Raw genomic sequence first — 20,276 nt, 5'->3', positions numbered from 1 at the left:
AGGTTCAGGAAGAAAAAAAGAGAAAGTTGGGCGCACAGCTGGGGTGCGTTGCGTTGCGTAGCTGGCTGCGCGGGAGAGCTTGACATGCACTTTTGGGATCCGGTGCATGTGTCTTGAAGCTTGGGGATACGTAGCCGTTGCCAAGCTAAGGTAGTGGTCGGAGAATCCCCGGGAGGCGGGTGGGAGGTCCATTCCTGGGACCTGAGGTGCCTGGCCTTTCCCGTCTCGCTTTTAAGCAGGGGTACGTATCTACCCGCTGTGTGCCTCAGGGACCTGCCTCAGAGATCGCAGGTTATTCCGACGAGGTTTATCCGACCCTGGCCGGGCCCCGGGACTCTTGCGGCTCCATTCTGAGCTTCGGTCATCGTGGAAAGACGTCCGCCGCCAGCAATAGCAACAATCATTTGACGACACACCATACGGTCAATTGAGTACGTCACGCCGAGGAAATGCATCGCCGCCTTCTGTGATTTAATTGCATAGCTAATTGTCAATTTTACAGTACCTAAATAATGTCCTCCGCCGCATCTCCCCGATTCTGGGCCGGGCCCATTCGCTACTGCCGCTGGGCATCCCGCGAGAAGCCAGCCTACTTCTGGTCCGTCGTCCTCGGCGCCCTCGGTCCCATCCAGCTGGCCGTCGTCCCTCCCGTCAGAAACTTCATTGGCGACTACAACGCGCCCCCCATCCCCGTCACATACCCTGGTGAGTCTCGAGAAAACGAAAACACCGCGAAACCGATAGGGCTGGCTTCCCTCCCTCTTCGCGGAGAACATGGAAAGGAAACAGACGCAATGCTAACGACGCTGGATGTTACACAGTTCCCGCAGGACCTAGAAAGCAGCTGACGGGCTATGACGACGAATGAACCCCCGCCGCAAGACAAAATCTAGAAAAATCCAAACATTCGGCGGAGGAAGGAAGCTATTGTAAATATGAACGGCGTTCGGGCTCTAGACAGCGAACAAGGGATGAAGTGGCTATTCGGGCGAGCTGCTGAATCGAAGCTACAACTTGCGGCTCGCGGGTTGGAACTTCCACCCAGGAGATGATCTGTTTCAAGGCTTATGCTGTACACTACCAGTCACGCGAAGTTGCAATTCACTCGTGGCCTACTCCAAGTCGTTCAAATGCGGCAATGATCATTTACCAAGCGAGACAGAGCGAGAGAGAGGACGCCAATTCTATGCTAGCCTGGTAGAAATCCGCTATGCCCCCTTTATAAACTTGATCGGATGCGATTGCCACCCTTCCCATAACTTTTGTTGCCGGCAACGGCCAGACTCTATCTGTCCCGCTGGACAAGGTTCCACTCGTACTGCGCAACCGCGTTAGAAACCATAAGCTCTGTTAAGCGAAAGGTTGTGTAAACTTACCACTCGCCCATCATCATCTCCTGTGTAGACGCATTGCGGCATGGGCGTGATGCAAGTAATGCCTGCGTCGTAATTGGCGCCCACTTCTGATCGTGGATCGGTATGGTCCAAGCGGCGGAGTAGCTCCAATACCCACTTCCCGTTCTTTACGCACTTCTTCCACACGTTCACACGGCCTCTCTTGTGGCCGGTGAAGATCAGGCAATTCTCAACCCACTCGTCGCCAGCACTTTCGTAAAATGCACATGAGTGAACGTAGTCGTCAGGTTCCGCGCACACATTTTGGTCGACGAGCACTGTCCCGTTGAGGGTGTATAAGATGAGGTTGGGGCCGGATCCAAGCATGATCTCGCCTGAGACATCATTGATGCGGGCGCACTCCACGGGCCGCGAGAGAGGCAACTTGCGGATGAACTCTAGACGGTTGATATCCCAGAGGAAAGCCTGGCCATCTGTCGACGCCGACACAAACGTGCTGAAGGACTTAGACACGGCTATGTTCGTCACGGGAGCCCGGTGACCAAAGAGCGACGACCGAGGCAAAAGATCAACTACTTTTCCAGGCGCTGTCTGCACAGCGTATACGGAGATGACGCAGTCTTCTCCCGCTGTGATGAGCGTCTTCGAGTCTGCAAAGATGGCGCAAGATAACTGTCCAATGTGGAGATTCTCAAATAGTCCCGCGGGCTTGTGGCCATCAGCAAATCTCCCAGTAACAGTCATGTCAGGCTGTCTTACCTTCCGGTTGTCGCTGAAGAAGAAGCGGACACTGTTATCGGCATAGCCCCATTCAAGGAACTTGTCGTACGGGGCAACGTTCAGGCGGAAAGGTGAGGCACATATGAGGCGGTCTATCTTTGGCGAGTAAATCAGAGTTGCTACTCTCTCGTGGGATTCTGGGACTTTCGTTAGTTGAGACCAACCTGTGTTGGAATGAAGCATACCGAGCAGTGGGTGGGATAACCTAGTCAGAGCATAGACCGAGGTATCCAACCGCCGTATTGGGCAAGAAAAGTGCTCGCGGCCAGGATGAGACCTAGTGAACACCTGGTGAGGAGTTTGGCCAAAGTTGTGGATGACACCAGCAGTAATACGCCTCTCTTGAGGATCGCTAATGTTGTCCAGGTCCGTTGCTCCACGGTACGAGAGATGATGGAAAACATTGAGGTTGTCTACAGCTGCGTCCCCTCTCTGCTTGTACCCAAATATCAGGTCGATCCAGTTGTGCAGGTGCTGGCTGACGTAGGGACTCTCAAGTGCTTCGCGATGCTTGGCAATGAAGATCTTGGGGTCACCCTTGGCCCAGGGAGGCAGGACAACATTATTGACCTTTGCTCCTGTGCTTTCGCGATTGCCAAAGTTATACTGATTAATGTTCGTCAAGAATTCTGGGAGGCAGAAGAATTCCGGAATCAGCTCTCTGACATCGGCCTTGTTGTCGCACGAGGCAGACTTCCACGCGTGAGGAATCGACTGGAACAGACGGTCGGCGTGGTCGAACGATCCGCCTTGAAGGAGGATATAAGACTGAACGAAGGGTGGAAGGCGAATGAGATATGACGACACGATCATAGCTGACGAGTAGTGGGTGCCGTAGTGGAACGGAGTTTCACCTATCTCTGCCAGGGCATCGTACGACTCCCTGAACCCGGACACACGGCCAGCGGTCTGCGCGCCCATCGGCTTTGAGAGGTCTCGGAAAGTTGCCGGATCGTTCAGATTGAGCTCCTCGCTCGTATAATCCGCGAGAACCCAAGGGAAGACGGGGTACTGAGTTAAGTCGTTGAATGTACGCCCTGCCATCGTGTTGACCAGCATAAGGTAGTGGAAGTTGGACATTTCTCCCTTCTGCCACTTCTTCATGGCGGGGTTCCAGGGTGTCGAGTTGAAGATGCTTCCGAACTTCGAACCAAAGCCTTGGGGCATCTCTTCTGAGACCTTCAGCGCTTCAAGACGCCAAGCATCCTCGGGATTCGGAAGTGAACTAGCGGAGTTTGTATGCGGCGCCTTGTTCATTAGCTTGCCAAAGACCTCGTCTCTCAGGATCGGGTTCATGGACGTCAGTAAGTAGCTGCGTCCATCTGTAAAGAAGACCTCGATCGCGACGTCTCGGAAAAGGAATCTTCTCTTGGAGATACTGATCACATCATGCCATCTCCAGCTGCGAGATTCTTGTTCACTCCGGCTTGAGCTCTGGCGTTGCTCCGTCGTTTTGGCGTCCGTGATGATCTCCGAGAAAGGATCTCGTTCCTCAGGAGGTGCCTGCCAGGCATTGACAATCTCTCCAGAAGCACACTGGAAGACGTTGTCCATGATATATAAGGCATCCTTGCCAATGATGAGAATTCCCTCACATCCCTCAAGACCGACGATGCGGGAGATGTTGTACACGGCTTGGACTTGGTCACCTTGTTCAAGCCGCCTCATAACCTTGCGATTCTTGTCCTCGAAGCCATCGTCGCCTTCGTTGGCATCGTTCGGATCGTCAACAAGCTCAAAATCTTCTTCGGCTCCTACGCCGGACTCGTTTGCCTCCGCGTCCTGGTCAACATCCGGCGGGGTATCGGGGTTTTCTGCACCATCGAGGCTCGGAATAGATTGTACACGTGATGATGCCGGTGTAGCTGACTTGATGGGCGACGGTGCGATCTGCGCGGGGGCCATAGCAGTGTTGACTTTCAGGGCTGAAGGAGTGGAGGGCTCTCCTGCTCTCCTCTTCGGTTGGTAGTCTGAATTCTTGTTGGAATAGTCAGGTAGAAGCCTCAGACGCATCCGGTTGCGTCCTTCAGTCCGATCAAGCTTCCACTTAAGCTGAGCTTGCTCGCTGAACACAGCACCCGGGCGTCGCAGATCATTGTCCATCTTGACAAATGCCGCACCCAGGAAGGCCATATCATCCTGCTGGTCTTGTGTCAGACGCTGATGCTTGAAGTGCTCGCTGGTAAAAATGCTCTTCATCCAGGCCCCGTTCGCCATGTCGTGACGGAGGAGGATGTTATCCACGGTAAGTGCCTCCGTCTGCCATGCTTTCAGTCGATCTCTGCGCTTCGCTAATCGGAACTTAGCCGAATCAACCGTTCGCTGGTTTTCGACAACGACAAACTCCTCCCAGATCTTTGATATGCCACCGAAAAAGAATGCATCCAGTGACGCACGGTGCTGGTCCACCCATTCGATGAAAGCCTCGTCGTCGATTTCGGTGAGCTTAACAACGAAATCTTTCGTCAGGTGCTGCTGGTCTGGTTCTACACATTGTCTGAACAACACCTTGGATTCATGGGGCTTCTGGACAAGCATGATGCGCATGATCGTAGCTGCAGCAGACCTGATGGATGTTCGGGGATCAACCAGCTTCGAGTACAATTGATACCAGAACAGCTTCATGTACTCCTCCTCATTCGCAAGGCAGCCCAGAACCGGAGCTTGCCAGTAGAGAATGTTACTCATGAATTCCTTTGCGCTGGCGTCCGGCGTGTCTGGATCGTCCAGTTCTGAAAACCGCAAGAGAAGAAGCTTCAAGAATGATTGACGGATGGTTCCAACGGCTTGACTACACAGGCGAACGCTTTTCATTGTCGATACTTCGGACCTTTGTAGATACTCCAGCACCATGCCAGCGAACTCTAGCATGGGCTCAGTACCGTTAATGAACCAGCCCTCAAAGATGGTATCGGTGACGTGCGCCGCAAGTCTACCCATGTTGGTAAGAACCTTAGGCTCGCTGAGAACCTTCTGATTCGCTTGGACATGGCTTCCAAGTTGTTGAAGCGTCTTTCTCAGGACAAAAGACTCGAAATAGGCTTGATGCTCCTGGAAACCTGGCGGGATCTTGAGGAAGAGGCCGAAGCCAGGGAACTCTTTGCGCGTAAAGACTTGATCTATAAAGACACTGACGACCAGATCCACCATGCTGTCAAGTGCAGCGCTGCTTGACTGTTGAGAGGCGACCTTCTTCTTCGGTGACATAACAGGTGCAAATCGGACCGGGCTCGGGGCCTGAGGTGATGTTTGATTGGTGAGCAGAACGAAACCAGATGCTTTCCGTAGAGGTGTTCCACGAGGGTTCCCTGCCAAAGCAGCAACTGCATCTGTGCTCGTCGTCCGCACGATGGGGCCAGGCTGAGAGCCGGCAAGCGGGCGAATCATCACATCCCCGCCCTCAAATGTCAGAGCTGAATCTCGAGAGTTGAGCTCCGTGTCTGGCGTGACAGCATCGGTGCTAACGATGATGGGATAACACGCCCATAAGAGATACCTCACATACTCAGACGTCAATGCGAAGTCCTTGAAGTCGGCTGACCGGGAGTGCAAGTCTGCCAGGAATCGGATGACAGTCAATAGCATGGGCGCGTGGTTTGAAATCCGCTCGCTATCACGCGGGCCATTCTCTGATACTACGACAAAAGTCAGCATTGTCATTCCCGTGCATAGAGGCAACGACTCACTTCTCGCATCTAGACCCCTAGTCTCCATGGACTTGGCCCGGGGCCGGGTTTCTAGGCCTTCGAACCCGCTTGCTTGAAGATGATGCGACTTTTGAGGAGAATTTGGGTCCTCCTGATGCTTCATGACATCCTTCAAGCCATGTTGTAACATTGAAGCTATGACTTGCAGACACTCAGGATAGAGAACGCGAGCTCTTCCAAAGGTTTCAAGTAAGCTGGAAAACTCGAAGTTGCGTTCCAAATCCACGTTCGCTACGTCAAGTCCGAATAGGATGCTGAAGCAGATTGGCCACAGGGAGGGAATGTGCCACCAGCGTTTAAGTCGATGCGCCATGATGGTGAAGCCACCAGTCTTACCGGAGAACTTGGCCGTGTACGTGGAGCCGTGCGTGATGAGGAGTCTGGCCAGGATCTTGCTGCCATATACTACCGTTTCGGGATCGTCGTTGGCCAAGAGATATAGCAGCCACTGGTCCATACTCAATAAATATAACTGTTTATCCTTTTCTCCAAACGGTGGTCTCACCTTGTTCGTCACTGTCCTTGCAAACTTGCGGATGTTGGCCAGGTTGCCCTTTTCGCAGAGCAGGTTTGAGTACATTCCCAGAATCTTGGCACCGAGTTGTTTCTTGGTCATGAACCGCGAGGGGGACGTATTCGATGTGGTATTGGAGTCGAAAGTTGCCCGTCTGGCATATCCGGTCGTGGGTGTTCGGGCTGTGGCAGACACAGGTCTTGGTGACCTTACCAGAGAGGCTGTTGGCGAGTGGAAGGCATACGTGATGAACAAGGCTAGTGACCTGTGTACCTCTGCTGTGTAGTTGCATTTCACCAGTTGCTCCAAAGCAGCCATGAAGTGCGGTTGCACCTCCTCGGAAATCGATTCTGCTTTCATCGCGTCGAGCAGCCGTTTGACGATTCCTTTCATGTCGCTTGTCAGCAGTGCCGATGGCTTTGATCTGAGGGTCGACCCACTCATGCGCATTAATCTCCTGCTATTAAATTGATGATACTTGCTCTTCACTGAGAACGTCACGAATTGCTTGTAGTATAGCTCTTGGGTGATGGAAGCTGATCGTCTCCAGGTGTCGAAATCGATAAGCAGAATGCGGTACGCCAGAGGATTCACAATGAAGGACTCCAAAGGCTCTGCAAGGTTATAGCCCACAAATTCGAGGACAAGGCTTAAAAGCTGAAAACTCAATCTGTCCCGTTCTTCACTTGAAATCGGTAAGCGTAGATTGGCGCTGTCAGCACCCAAGTTGACGGTATAGCCCAGTTTAGCTCTGAGAAGCATGCCGAGGATAGCGTAGCCATTATCACGCTCCATCGCCTCGCTGTTTCTCCAGCTCTTTCTGATGCACAAAAACGTCATCTCGACCGCTCGAACAGTTTCTTCTACTGAAGTCGCCCTTTCAACAATCTTCAGAGCCAAAGGAGTGAAGCCTGCAAGGCGCCAGAAGTTGTCGTCGAAATAGGAGGGCATCACCACCACGGGATTGCCAGATAGAACAGCAACACCTTGGGAACGTGCGAGTGCATCCAGAAGGCATGGCAGGGCAGCGTTAATCGCAATGGCTGAACCGCTTCTATGGGTCATTTGAATGAGATTCGTTGCTGCAGGCCGAGGCAGTGCACGGTAAAGCTGGGTATCTTGATAAACGCCATCTTCTCTGAAGACACCTGTTGGGAGTATGCTCAGTAGAATCTTGCTTTCTGGGAGGAGGCTGCCAGCCTTGTCTCTGATGGCTCTTATGATATCGGAACTCTCATCTCTTCCAGGATGGAAAACCTCGTTTCGTAATCCTAGGCTCGCCGAGGCCTCGTAAGTCTGGAAACCGCCTAGGCTATCTTGAAAGTTGCCCTGGTATTTTGGGGAGAGTCCGTAGTGAACAGCCAGGAAGTCATCGCTTAGGGCGTCTTCAAAAAGATGGGCTGAAGCCAAAGACCATTTCGAAAAGACCAGACCGGGACCAACTTGGCTGGAAAGATCTCTTGGAGTTCCTAGGAATGCCTGAACAGGATGTTGCTTTGCGTTCGTCGAAGCAAATGATGCGAAGCTTTCGGTACTAGCGTTGGCGAGTGGTGGCGGCGAAGGATATGCACACTTGATCTGCTCAACAAATTCGCCGTTGACGTACAGTGAGGCTTTGCTTGCAGTCATTGTTTTTGGTCGTCTGTGAACAAGGGCAATATGGTACCATTGCTTGTCCTTGAATGACATCCCTTTGAACCTGACGCTTGGTCGGCTGGAAGTGACTGAGGTCTGTAAGATGAAGTTGCGTGTATCCCGCTCAAGATACATGAGGAGAAAGCATGTCTGACTGGCATCAAAGACGCCAAAGAGGGTTGTGTGTGAGTTGGGGTCAAAACGATCCACACGAATCCATGCCGTAAAGGTATAGCCTGGAGATGAGCTGGGAGGAAAAGACCGGCCGAGGGTGGGTAATTCGATGGACGAGTGGCCATGCAAGGAGAGGTCGAATTGAAAGAACGGCGGGCCGCTATACGTCGAAGTCATCTCCAAGCAGAACTCTGAGGCTTCCGGCAATTTGCTCGCCAGTAAGAACTGGGTGTCGGCGGGCTGGTTGAATCCCAAGTACATGAGCTTTTTGCACATGATGAGGAGCTTGTCCTTCTCTGCTTGGTCGAGTTTGGCGACGGGGCTGAAAAGCACGCGGAGGAATCGCGATAATACTCCGGTTGCGTGGAGAGCTGCGAGGTTGAACATCGAGACGGAAACTGCGCTGGACATGATCTCCAAGACGACCATTGAGCAAGAGTTGGCTGGCATATCTTGTGCTCGCGGAATAGACTCCCAGAAGCCCACGACAGCACGCAAAATTTCAGGATTTCTGAAGAAGGCCCGTTTCTGCATGCCATCGCGCACTGCCTGTATTACGTCCTTTCGTTCTGGAACTTGCGGCGTTTTTGGTTGCTGAGCATCGTCCTCAGGGGGCTCCTCTGGATCTTTCGAGTTCTTGGCATTTCCGTCCTTCGGTTCTGAACTTGTCGCAACCGACTGGCAGATGGCGTCCATAGTCTTGTCCCCGAGTGAGAATGCTAGCAATTTCCCAAACATCTGACAGTTGGTCCACAGATCAGAGTCGCTTCCGCCAAGGCCAACGCTGGCAATAGTCTGCTCGAGAGCCTCCCATCCGCCTCCTTCCACCCTGTGGCGAAAGTATCGCTTGTTCCCTGGATGGTCCAAGAAGGCAGCGGCAAAGACGTCCAAGACAGCTTCGAGCAATCCAAATAGACCTTCTTTCTCTTCTTTGGTCCGGCGTTGGGGGTTGTAAAAGCCCGAGTAGGATCTCAGCACGTCGAGGAGCCTGTTGAACCCGTGTAGGTGCCTAAAATCGTCTTGGGGCGGGCTCGGGGGTTCGGTCGCGGCAATGTGCTGTCGAATCTGACGGAGGCTCTTGATGAGCACGGGAAACTCGGGATATCCATTGTTGGTTCGCCGTTGTGTGCTGGACGTGAGTGTATCGAGGAGGCCGCGCAGGATTTCGAGAGCTTTCGAGTTGGCGGCGCTGGACGATCTGGAAGACGCCGAAGTCGACGAGCGATAACGCCTCGACACTTGTAAGGTCGACATGTTTGATTTCTGCTACTGAAGCGTTTCCCTCATTCCAAAATGTTCAATCCCAGCACCCATCGAGGGTCCAGGCAACGGTCCAAGCTAGTCGGCATCGAAAGTGGGATGCGGCGTGGGATCGAACGGCAGCTCGCAGCTGAGGGTACCGGTCGGTGGGGGATTCGAGTAGTGTGTGTAGTGGATGTGTGGGTGAAGGTTGGAAGTGGTGGAATAGTACAATCTCAAGGTAAGGAAGAAGCCGCAATTTTCCAATATCTTGATAATAAAAAAAGAGTGATTCACCTCGAATTTGCTTCGATTCCCCAGTGTTGCAGCTACGCGTTATCGCAAAGACGGAGTCGGAGCTGATGCTTGTGAGTGTCAGCCTTGAGCAGTGAAGTGTGGCTTGCATCGCTCTCAGTGGCTGCCTTGTCACGCACAAGCAGGAAGGAACGTCTGACGTGCCGGCCGCGTTGGGAAGGAGTGGGGTAGGAATGGTGGCGGTGCTGCAGCAGCTCAGTCATTGTGGGCGGACACCGACACCGCTAAAAGATGATGCAGCTCAGTGAGCTACTTCACTGAAGTAGACCACACGTCCATGTTCAGCTTGGGGGACCCCGTTGCATTGCGCAGAGACAATGGTGACACGCCTTGCCCCCATGCTATTCATGGAAACAGCTCACACTGCGTGAGAAGGATGTAAAGCACACAGTGAGAGCGATCTTACTTGCCTTTCTTGGTCTTCATCTTCACATGCGAGGTGACTTGATGTCCTTGTATACGTTGATGACGCCCTTTTGAATAAGAGATCACGTTGTTCGCTACCTACCTCACTGCCAGAGAGCTCTCAGTACTCCGTATTGCTGCGGGTATCTGCAGTGACATGTTCTACGCAGTACACAGTAAAATGCGAGCCTGGCTCCGACAAGCTTGCTACGTAGCTGAGCTTCAGAAACAAGGTGCGTCTTAGTGCAGATAAACCCTGGCTTATCGCGGCCAAACTGAGATGTGCAGACAAAGATACGGATAGCTTCCGGTTCTAACACTAACAGTGGACAGTGGACTGGGATCATCAGAGTGGACCCCATGAAACATTGTTGCTTCATCCCATTCGAGCACGCTCTCAGATATAGACACCAAGGTATCTCTATAGTCAAGTACCGAATCAATAGAAGATGGATGCTGTGCCCTTTGGTTGGCAGCTCGGACCCCAAGTACCAAACTGACGCGAGTTGTCTTGCTTGCCGAGGATGACGAAGAATACCTACCTACTAGGAGGTAGCCCGCTTGGTGTACATATCCGTACATGAATGCATACTCGCTCTCAACTGCATAATCGCTAAAGGTAGCTGGAGGGTTGAAGAGAACACCCTCACTGGTGCATGAAACCCACCAGCAAAAGCTAGAAAGACCTCAAAGACATAGGAACACGAATCAGTCAACGGCGGCCTATCAGTCTTTCTAGCTCTTTGAGTCAGTGGCCAGCCCTCAGCGCTAGATGGCTATGACAATGCAGGTAAACAAAAGACAGAGAGTCGGTCAACTGCCCATGTGTCATGACTCCGTCGACCGGGATTTGCTTGGGCGATCATCGGCTCAGGCGCTGGCCATCCTTTCGGAGGAGCATTGCTGCATCTGGGAGGAAGCTTAGGCGGCATGCGTGGTTTCAGTCTGCCTCTTCCCTAACTCTTCGACACCGAGACATGGACAAGCTTGGTGGGTTGAGAAAGCACTGAGAATAGTCGCGAGATATTCTCGCAAGGCGTCGCAAGGCGATGATGCTTACCGACATGTTCGCCGAAATGGTGTCGAGCTTCGTTATTGTGTCTACGGTCAACGACACGCGTACCGCATACACCCATATTGAACTGGCGTGAATGGCCCAATTGCCTTTACGGACGGATCAAGATGGTGTGTTGGGTTGCTCTCCTCGCATTGACAGGCGACTCGCAAGCTCGTGGCGTTTTCTTTGTACGCAACACACACCGAGACGTTCCTGAGCCGATGGGCGGCGGTTGGTGAACTAAAACAAAAGGCAATTGTCATATTCGGACGAATGTTTCCGCTCTGCTGACCTGCGGGAGTAACGCAAGCCGCCGCCGAAGCCGCCATCCCGCTATTGTCGCCTCCCATAATCACTGAGAGAACCCGGATGAGTCGTTTGAATGAGAGCTAGAGCTTCGGGGCTGGCACAGGTTGGCTCTTCGTACCAAACTACGGCTGGCCTGTCTGGCACGCCGCACGTCTGACTAGCCGTCTCCAGCAGTGTCTTGTCCAACGCCAGACTGCCTCCCGATGACGGGAAGACAGGGGAATGGATAGAGGCACGTGCCAGGCACCACACGGGGACGCTCTCATCTGACCCGTGGGTCAGGCGTCTGGCGACTCTGGCCTAGCTCGGACCAGCGTAGCGTTGGTGCTGGGCCTCGTCTCCCCGCCTCCATGTTCCAGTCAGACAGCTTGCCCTTGAACCCCTTCCGCCTAGGAGCTTGCCCTTGAGCAGAGGGTGGCAGGGCAGCAGAGGTACCTTGCGGGATAGCTCAAGCATCAAGAACCACCTGAGCGACAACCGCCCGCCAGCATCACCTTGGATCTTTGGGTGCTGGGGGCATTGATGAGACCAACAAAGCAGTCGCCTACTTAGTGGCTCCGGCACCTGGTACCCTCTTCGCCTTGGATTTAATCCCGGGTAGGTCTTATCCACACAAAGACCCAGCTGCGCCGGACACCTTATTACAGTTAATCGCATCATCGTTGAGCAGGTTCCTTACCCAATGTGGCAGCCGGCAGCCCAGCAGGCTAGAAGGAACCGAGACGCCGACCTGCGTCCCGAGGCCAGGCAGGCAGTAGCAGATCCGGACAAACACCACGATGCATACTTCGTACTGCCAGCACACGACATGTAGGATTTGGGTCTCTATCCCTCTGAGTGGTCGACCAAAAAGCTCAGCAAAACGACGAAAGCTTCGAGTGTCGAGATAAGACGGGATGGCAGCGCTTGTTAAGCTTCAGGGTCCTCCGGATAGATCTGCCTCGCCCTCCGCTCTGTGAATCGTCCATTACGCGTTATCGCATGCAGCGTTATGCGGGATATGCGGACTGGGTGGGTGTGCTCTGGTGGGTTGGGAGGGGGAGCTTGGTTGTGGATTAGTAGAAGTGGGTGAAGAATGTCTGAGGAATGCTGATAGCGCGGTACATCTTCTCGACTTGCTCGTGACCAGGGAGCCGGTGCTCCCAAGCTGCGACTGGTTGGTAGGCTGTGCCTCTGTGCTGCTGCCCGGTCGGTGCCTGGCACGTCTGGCATGGCATTGGCGCTGTGCTGGCTTGATCGTCCGTTGCTTTGGGGATGCTTGGGATGGTCGATTGAAAGCTGTCAACCGTATGCGTAGGAAGGTTTCCAGGAAATGAGAAAGCACCCTCGTAGCCATGAGCTGGTTGACACTTGTGAGCCATCGGTCGTGAGGAAGAGTGAGACCCCGAGGCTGTTGGACAGGGCGAAGCACGGAGTACATTGCCCCATGCTCTGCTGTGACTGATTGCCTCCGTATCGGCCTTGGCTATTAGGACTCGGTCAGATAGCCTCGGGGGTATGACGTCGCCCTCAGAGCTCTGACTCTGGCTCTCAAGGTGCAATAATCAGTCATGCGTGTTTCCTTGTCGGTTGCAACCACGAGAATCCGAAGAGTTTTGCTAAGACATGGAATGAAATGGTGTCTAGAGATTCGGATGAGCGTAAACGGTGAAAGACGATAGAAAAGCAGCATGGCATGGCAGGCACATTGTCGATGGCGGGAAGCTTGAGTGAAGCTTCCCCAACAGACGGAGGCCGGATTGGTTGTGTTCCTGGCGGATGCAGCGTGCCGCCAGAAAGAAAGAGGAGAAGTAGAGGTACCTGAGTAAGTCACTTGCTATCGCCCATTTGCACAATCCCATCCCCGTCCTCCGTCCTCTCTCTTTGAAGCAGCCTCCCGTATCGAACAAGTGACAAGCTGCTCGGGGTAAAGTGGAAAGGTACCTACCCTAAGGTACTGGGTTCCTAGCAGGAACAAGGTACGTACTTGTTGCCTGTAAGCGGGGACTGTCCCAGGGAAACCCCAAACGTGACCCTCCCAGACTGTCCCAGTACCTCCCTTATCGCATTGCCGAGGAAACCCTATCGAGTCATTCCATTGGCTCTCTCGCCATCGCGCTAATCCGGTTTCGGCCCCGTCAGCCACCCTCCAGCTCTTATCTTGGTTGGCTGCGTCACACACTGGCAACACTGGGGCGGCGCAACCATCCTAAGGCCGATACCTCACCTAGAGCTGTGCGCACGCAACCGCTGTCGCTGCCTTCCCTTTATATCTACCCGCTCCCGCTCTCCGACAGCTCCATCGTCTATCTCTCTGCTCCATCTCTCTCCCATCCCTCCCCCTCCTTCATCGACCATCCATCCTCTCAATCCCATCGAGTATTCGTCTGTCCTTGGCGTTCTTCGCAGCTTCAGTTTCCTTCTCTGTCATCACAACCAGCGTCTCCGGTAGACTCTACTCACCTCCACAACATCGCCCATCATGAGAGGCTTCATCGGTGCTGTGGCCGGCCTGGCCGCTGTTGCCAGCGCTACCCCCTCTCTCTCCATTGAGACTGTGCACGACGGCGCTGCACCCCTTCTTTCTTCCACCAACGCCGAGGCCGTCCCGAACTCATACATCGTCAAGTTCAAGAAGCACGTCTCGGACTCCGGCGCCTCGGACCACCACAACTGGGTCCAGAACATTCACTCCTCCGCTCAGGATGAGCGTCTCGAGTTGCGCAAGCGTGGCCAGGAGCCTATGGTTGACGATGTCTTCCACGGCTTGAAGCACACATACAAGATTGGCAAGGACTTCTTGGGCTACGCCGGTCACTTCGATGATGCCACCATCGAGAAGGTCCGGAGGCACCCTGACGTAAGTCCGACCCTGATACCCTCGTCCCCAGATCCAAGACGCACCCCAAACCTGTGGACCCACCATCACTGCAGTCCACGGCAAAGGCGGTCTTGGCTATCCGACCCTGACGGGCTCGGGCTCTCAAGCTCGGCTCGGCCGCTTTCGGTCTCCTAGCCTCATTTTCTGACACAGCCACTAACATGCTTCTTCACAGGTCGAGTTCATCGAGGTCGACTCCGTTGTCCACACTCAGGTTCCCGTCAAGTCCCAGGTTGAGGACAAGTGTGACGGCGAGCTCGAGAAGCTGGCCCCCTGGGGTCTGGCTCGTGTCTCCCACCGCAAGTCTCTCGGCTTCGGCACATATGACAAGTACCTCTACGCTGAGGATGCTGGTGAAGGTGTAGATGCCTACGTTATCGACACCGGCACCAACGTCGACCACGTCGATTTCGAGGGCCGTGCCAAGTGGGGAAAGACCATTCCCTCTGGTGACCAGGACGCTGATGGCAACGGCCACGGCACTCACTGCTCCGGCACTATTGCTGGCAAGAAGTACGGTGTCGCCAAGAAGGCCAATGTCTACGCCGTCAAGGTTCTCCGCTCCAACGGCTCCGGTACCATGTCCGACGTCGTCAAGGGTGTTGAGTGGGCTGCCACTTCCCACACTGAGCAGGTTCAGGCCGCCAAGGATGGCAAGCGCAAGGGCTTCAAGGGCTCCGTTGCCAACATGTCTCTCGGTGGTGGCAAGACCCAGGCTCTTGATGCTGTTGTGAACGCTGCCGTAGATGCTGGTATTCACTTCGCCGTCGCCGCCGGCAACGACAACGCCGATGCCTGCAACTACTCCCCCGCTGCTGCCGAGAAGGCCGTCACCGTCGGTGCCACTGAGCTCGGCGACCGCCGCTCTTACTTCTCCAACTACGGAAAGTGCACTGACATCTTCGCCCCTGGCACCAACATCAAGTCCACCTGGATTGGCAGCAAGTACGCCGTCAACACCATCTCCGGTACCTCCATGGCCTCTCCCCACATTTGCGGTCTCCTGGCCTACTACCTTTCCCTCCAGCCCGCCTCTGACTCCGAGTACTCTGTCGCTCCCATCACCCCCAAGAAGCTCAAGGAGGCTCTCATTGCCGTCGGTACCGTCGGTGCCCTCAGCGACATTCCCCGCGACACCCCCAACGTCCTCGCCTGGAACGGCGGTGGCTGCAACAACTACACTGCCATCGTCAAGGCTGGCGGTTACACTGTCAAGCAGGAGTCCAAGGAGACCACCATCGATGACCTCGAGAAGGCCATTGAGGAGGACTTTGAGGTTCTCTCTGGCAAGGTTGTCAAGGGTGCCAAGAGCGTCGGCACCAAGGCCGAGAAGTTCGCCAAGAAGATCCACAACTTGGTCGACGAGGAGCTTAAGGAATTCCTCAGGGAGACCTCTTTGTAAGCGTTATAATAGAGCGCTAGAATGGTCTCTTTTTTTCCTTTTTCTTTGGGTCCATGAGAGTGTACGCATAGGGTTATTGCGGGATGGGACAGGATGGATGCATCGCTTTCATAGCTACATACAGATCTCATAGCACAACCAATAAGTTTCTTAACTGTAACCATTTCCAACCACGGTGATCTTGATTGTTCAAGTTTGCTAAGTGACCATTGCTGTCCGACCGGCCGTGCCCCAGGAGGGTTGGACAAGTATGAGAAGGCCCAAAGTTTAATGACGTCCATGAGTAAGCCTATCTGTCATGCCTTTGGGTTTGAGGTTGTCAGGTCAAAATAGAATTGAAGTGAGTGTATTCAAGTACAGTAGTGTCACAGAATTCTTGGGGAATTAGTGCCATGGCTGCATGGCTAGCTTCCGTCATCTGAGTCAATCTGGCATTGAGACAATGCATTACAACCGCCTAGTCCTGAATCTCCAGCTAATCTTAGCTTGCCTGACTTTCTGCACCTTGCGCTCGCTGTGTGAAGGGGAAAGAGGGAAGACTGGAATGTGATCCGGTCCCTGCGCGGAAGTAATGGCACAACGGCTGGCTCTTGCCCAAGTACCATCATATGCCTGCCCCCCAAAGGCCAAGGGAAGGGATGGGTCAGCGTTTCTCCTTCCTTCGCCTGGACATGACGTGGCTTCCCACCTCTTCTCTTTGAAAGTTCATTCAATCTTGGAGAAGGAGCAGTCATGGAGCTCGCCGTTACACTAACTGCTGGCTGTTGGTGGCCCTGCTCAAGGGACGACGTCCCTCCGCTACATCCTCCATTCAAGCATTCACGGCTCATCATTTGACACTCTCGACGATACTTCTTCATAGTCTCCCAGCTTGCTTTTGGTTAGCCTCAGGCCTAGTTTCCGAACGTCGACCGACAAACAGCAGCTTCACTTGAATCTTTCTACTTCCCTTTATTCCTAAGCCGCCTCGAGAATTGGTGTCTTCCTTCCGCTAGGCCCTCCTCCTAATACACCCACGCTCACCCTATGCGGCGACATAACAGTACCAAGTCGAGGTCGACTCTGACTCGAAGCAAGTCTACGGCTTCCGTTCGCTCGGCTGTTCAACGATTAGAGCACATTGATCCAGCCACTGCCGAAAGAGATGCTCATATTGCCGCCACCCTATCCTTCTCTCGGGCGAACCACAATGCCGATGTGGACATAGGAATTGAATCTTTGAGGCAATTCCAAAAGCCTTTCAACATGAAGACTTGGTCGGAGAATCCCTCAAGTCAGCTTCCAAGCGAATCGGATCGGCTCAGCTCCAATGCCGGGGGTCTACGCCGGCAGCAGAGTATTCGATTTGTGAAGCAAGGGGCTCGAACCAAGCGAAAGCAAAGTCAAATCAACGATGACTCGCCTGATATAGGGACTGTTTGTCACCGGAGCGTCCTCAAAGATGTTGCCAATCAGCCCGCTAGCCGAACTTGTCGTACTGCCGAGCGTCCATTTGTGAGCACTTATACGACCAACTACATCAATTCTTTACCTCCGAGCGAATCGTTCGGGTCTCCAGACGAATGTGCACCTACTCCAGCATCGTACCGAAGACTGCGCAAGTCACGCTCAATGTTTGCCCCCTTGAATCCGATCGGTCTGCGCCGACCAAGCAAAACATACTTCAGCGAGTCTCCGGAGCAGGAGAATGTACAGCCTGCTTTGGGACGACAGTCTATGCAAGACATGAAGGAGAACAAGCCATCACCGAAGAAGATTCTTGGGCTGAGGAACCCAAAGTCAATGAGCTTTCTCAAAATTCGGGGCGTTCTGGATTCTGACAGACTTGGGAGCCGACAGCAGATCGATTTGGCAGTCCAAGAAGCCGAGGACAGTTTCCGCAAAGACGTCGAGGAACAACGGCAATCGAAACCGCGACCATCGACGATATTCTCGAAAGCAAAGAAAGGTCAGGCGGCTCTGAGTTTACGCCGATCCATGAGAGACTTCAGTGCCGATGTTCAATCGCTTGGCCCGGAAAATGGTTTCGTGATCAATAAGGACGCTTCTCTTCGAAAGAAGGCCCGAAAAGTCTCAAGCAGTCTCAAAAGCAAATTGAAAGATATGTTCCGCCGGAGTAAGAAGGATGATTTGGTTGTGGAAGCTAGCGGGCCTCCTTCAAAGGTTTCGAACGTAGTCCAAGATCTCGTTGGCGTTGACAACGAACAGGACGATGCATACATGGACATTGCGGACCCTGTGTTGTTGGACGAGTGTTCGATCTCACAAGTGCCTTCACGAGTCCCGTCTCTTCACGATGCTTCCCCAACCCAGAAGCTTCACTCGCGAAAAGGAAGCATAGAGAGCATTGGAGGTGAAAGAAAGGCATCAGATGAGAAATCTCGCGTCACCAGTTGGACGAGCTCGGGCACTCATACTCTTAACAGTCAAAGTACTTGGGGCGGGGAGCGGGAGCGTCAGCGGCTGTCCGTCATCAAAGAGATTGGACCACATAAGTCCTCATCTTCTTTCCAGCGACCAGGCCTGGCTGACCGTAACCCATTCAAGTCCGAACCACCACCTCCGCAACAGGATGAACTCGTCCGCCTCGGCCCATCAGTCGATAGCGCCAGAGTCTACTCCGCCCTCATGAAGCGATTGGACGAATGCAAGCAAATAAGTCAACGAGAAGAGCAGCTACGGCATGGTAGTGATGGGAGTACCGGTCTCAATTGGAACGGCAAAGTTGGTTCGTCGACATCTCTCGGCGGCCAGGAACTTGACGAAGCTACGAATCAAGACCTACCAACCATAAGATGTGTTTTACAAGAGGACGACGTCTTCCATGACAGTCCATGGGAGCAAAGATTGAAAACAGTGGTTGAGACCGAAGGCCCTCAGTCGGCTCATGATGAAGCGGTATCCCCATCCGATAGTACAATGCATCATCGCCAGCGTTCGGCTTCTGAGACTACCTTTGAAGCTTACAAGCCTTACTCAAGACCCGTGGCCGGGGTCGAAACAGGCCACTCGCCCTCGAAGCCGTATAATTTGCAGGGCGATAAGACCGCGAATCCACCAAGAGCATTGTCTAATCGCAGTTCGGCGTTCTTTGGCAGCCCGACTTGCCATCTCTTCCGCACCACGAGTCCATATCGCAAGGTCTTGCAAGAGAAGGTCAGATCAGAGTCACAGGCTCCAGTTTCAGATCAGTTACTCTCACCATCAGTTTCAATGCTGAACCTCGACCTTATACCTACAAGGCGTCGCCCGAGTCTCTCTAAGGAAGATTCCCGACTTGCTTACTCTGAAAGTATATACTCTAACGATCTTCTCTCCCCACGTGCATTACCACAAAGTGTCGGGGGACAAACAGAACCAAGAGTGCCACCCCGACACCCCAACCATGTAGTGGCCGGTTCTGATTATCGACAGACACCCTCTATGTCCAACAACTTGGAGGCTGTTGCGAAGGATCTCAGTCCTAATGCTACACCCGTGATTAACACACATCAAATACGCTACTTGCCAAGTGGCTCTTATACCTATACACCGACAATGCCACAGAGCCGAACGGTCTCAAACGCAAGTTCTGTGGAGTGGAAGACTTGGCTCTCTGCCAATGCGGCGCATACCGACGCTAAGTTGGCCAATACTGGAACTCAGCACCTGGCGGAAGTTCGTCACGCAAAGACAAGTATGCCTAGAAGCTTGGGTCATGTGCGTGAGCGCGCAGAGATTGAGGACCCTGAATCTCCAACTTTGTACAGAGCTATGGGCACAGGAAAGACCAAACTGCAAACGCCACTAAGAGTGACGAGCCACAATCCACGTCAAGTGTCGTCTGCCAGCCGCGTTGAGCTTGGCATAGACGATTCAAAGTTCTCCACACCTTTGAGAGACGAGAACACGATCCCTGAGACGGGCGGACGCGTGGCTAGGCGTCTTCGTGGCATCTACAACCCTCCACCAATTCCGCCCAGAAGCTCTTTGAGGACGACCCCTTCGATGCCGGTTTTGCAGTCTCGTCTTTCTCATAGCAACTTACCCGTTAAAGCCGTAGATCGACAAGCTTCCAAGGTTCGCAGCATGGACGCCATCCCAAAGGCCCAAAATTCCGAGTCCCCCTTCCAGCCCAAGACACGATCTCCGGTCAAATTAGTCAGACGCACCGGACTACAAAAAGGGCTTCAATCGTCTGCTTCCAGCCCAGGGTTGACAATCGAGAAACAATTCGGTCCCATGCTGGCCAGTCATGATGGCGGGTCTCCCAGGGAGAGGCGGGGGTCCGTTCGTCGGCTACTAGACTCCAGCGACCCGCATGATGGTGAGAGATCCGATACCGCGAGCCTTGACTGGAAGGCCGAAGCAGCTGGCAGCCATCACTTGGTGGAGAATTTTCTCAGCAGTAGGCGTCGGCCACCAGTCCATGGGGCGTTCGTATGAGAAGAGACTGTGGGTTTCTCGTAATGGAGACGTATTCGGTTCAGTAAAACGCTTAATGCAAGTCTATTGTCAGACACTTTTATAATTAACGATGACTCG

The 20,276-nt window shown here is 53.5% G+C and overlaps 5 protein-coding genes across 5 annotated transcripts; 2 read left to right on the top strand and 3 right to left on the bottom strand.

Annotated features, from left to right (window-relative positions):
- Nucleotides 1-512: 512 nt before the first annotated feature.
- Nucleotides 513-848, top strand: CPAR01_10257 (NADH-ubiquinone oxidoreductase 9.5 kDa subunit; the record flags this gene model as incomplete). Its single annotated transcript, XM_060494518.1, has 1 exon — nt 513-848. One exon carries the CDS (start codon nt 513-515, stop codon nt 846-848), a length of 336 nt encoding a protein of 111 aa, XP_060346700.1.
- Nucleotides 849-1,285: 437 nt separating this feature from the next.
- CPAR01_10256 (beige/BEACH domain-containing protein) lies at nt 1,286-9,419 on the bottom strand (the record flags this gene model as incomplete). Its single annotated transcript, XM_060494517.1, has 7 exons — nt 1,286-1,318; nt 1,377-2,063; nt 2,115-2,272; nt 2,321-5,770; nt 5,822-6,290; nt 6,348-6,742; nt 6,797-9,419. The coding sequence occupies 7 exons, from the start codon at nt 9,417-9,419 to the stop codon at nt 1,286-1,288; spliced, it is 7,815 nt and encodes a 2,604-aa protein (XP_060346699.1).
- A 966-nt stretch (nt 9,420-10,385) lies between these two features.
- CPAR01_10255 (uncharacterized protein) lies at nt 10,386-10,706 on the bottom strand (the record flags this gene model as incomplete). The annotated part of the gene is made up of 1 exon (XM_060494516.1): nt 10,386-10,706. One exon carries the CDS (start codon nt 10,704-10,706, stop codon nt 10,386-10,388), a length of 321 nt encoding a protein of 106 aa, XP_060346698.1.
- A 1,751-nt stretch (nt 10,707-12,457) lies between these two features.
- On the bottom strand, nt 12,458-12,910 carry CPAR01_10254 (uncharacterized protein; the record flags this gene model as incomplete). The annotated part of the gene is made up of 1 exon (XM_060494515.1): nt 12,458-12,910. The coding sequence occupies one exon, from the start codon at nt 12,908-12,910 to the stop codon at nt 12,458-12,460; it is 453 nt and encodes a 150-aa protein (XP_060346697.1).
- A 1,041-nt stretch (nt 12,911-13,951) lies between these two features.
- On the top strand, nt 13,952-20,177 carry CPAR01_10253 (subtilase; the record flags this gene model as incomplete). Its single annotated transcript, XM_060494514.1, has 3 exons — nt 13,952-14,329; nt 14,526-15,748; nt 16,796-20,177. The coding sequence occupies 3 exons, from the start codon at nt 13,952-13,954 to the stop codon at nt 20,175-20,177; spliced, it is 4,983 nt and encodes a 1,660-aa protein (XP_060346696.1).
- Between the last annotated feature and the right edge of the window lie 99 nt (nt 20,178-20,276).

This window comes from Colletotrichum paranaense, assembly GCF_030867605.1.
Source record: "Colletotrichum paranaense strain IMI 384185 chromosome Unknown Scaffold_8.1, whole genome shotgun sequence".
In the NCBI taxonomy this organism is placed as follows: domain Eukaryota; kingdom Fungi; phylum Ascomycota; class Sordariomycetes; order Glomerellales; family Glomerellaceae; genus Colletotrichum; species Colletotrichum paranaense.
This window is presented reverse-complemented; position numbering and strand designations above follow the sequence as displayed.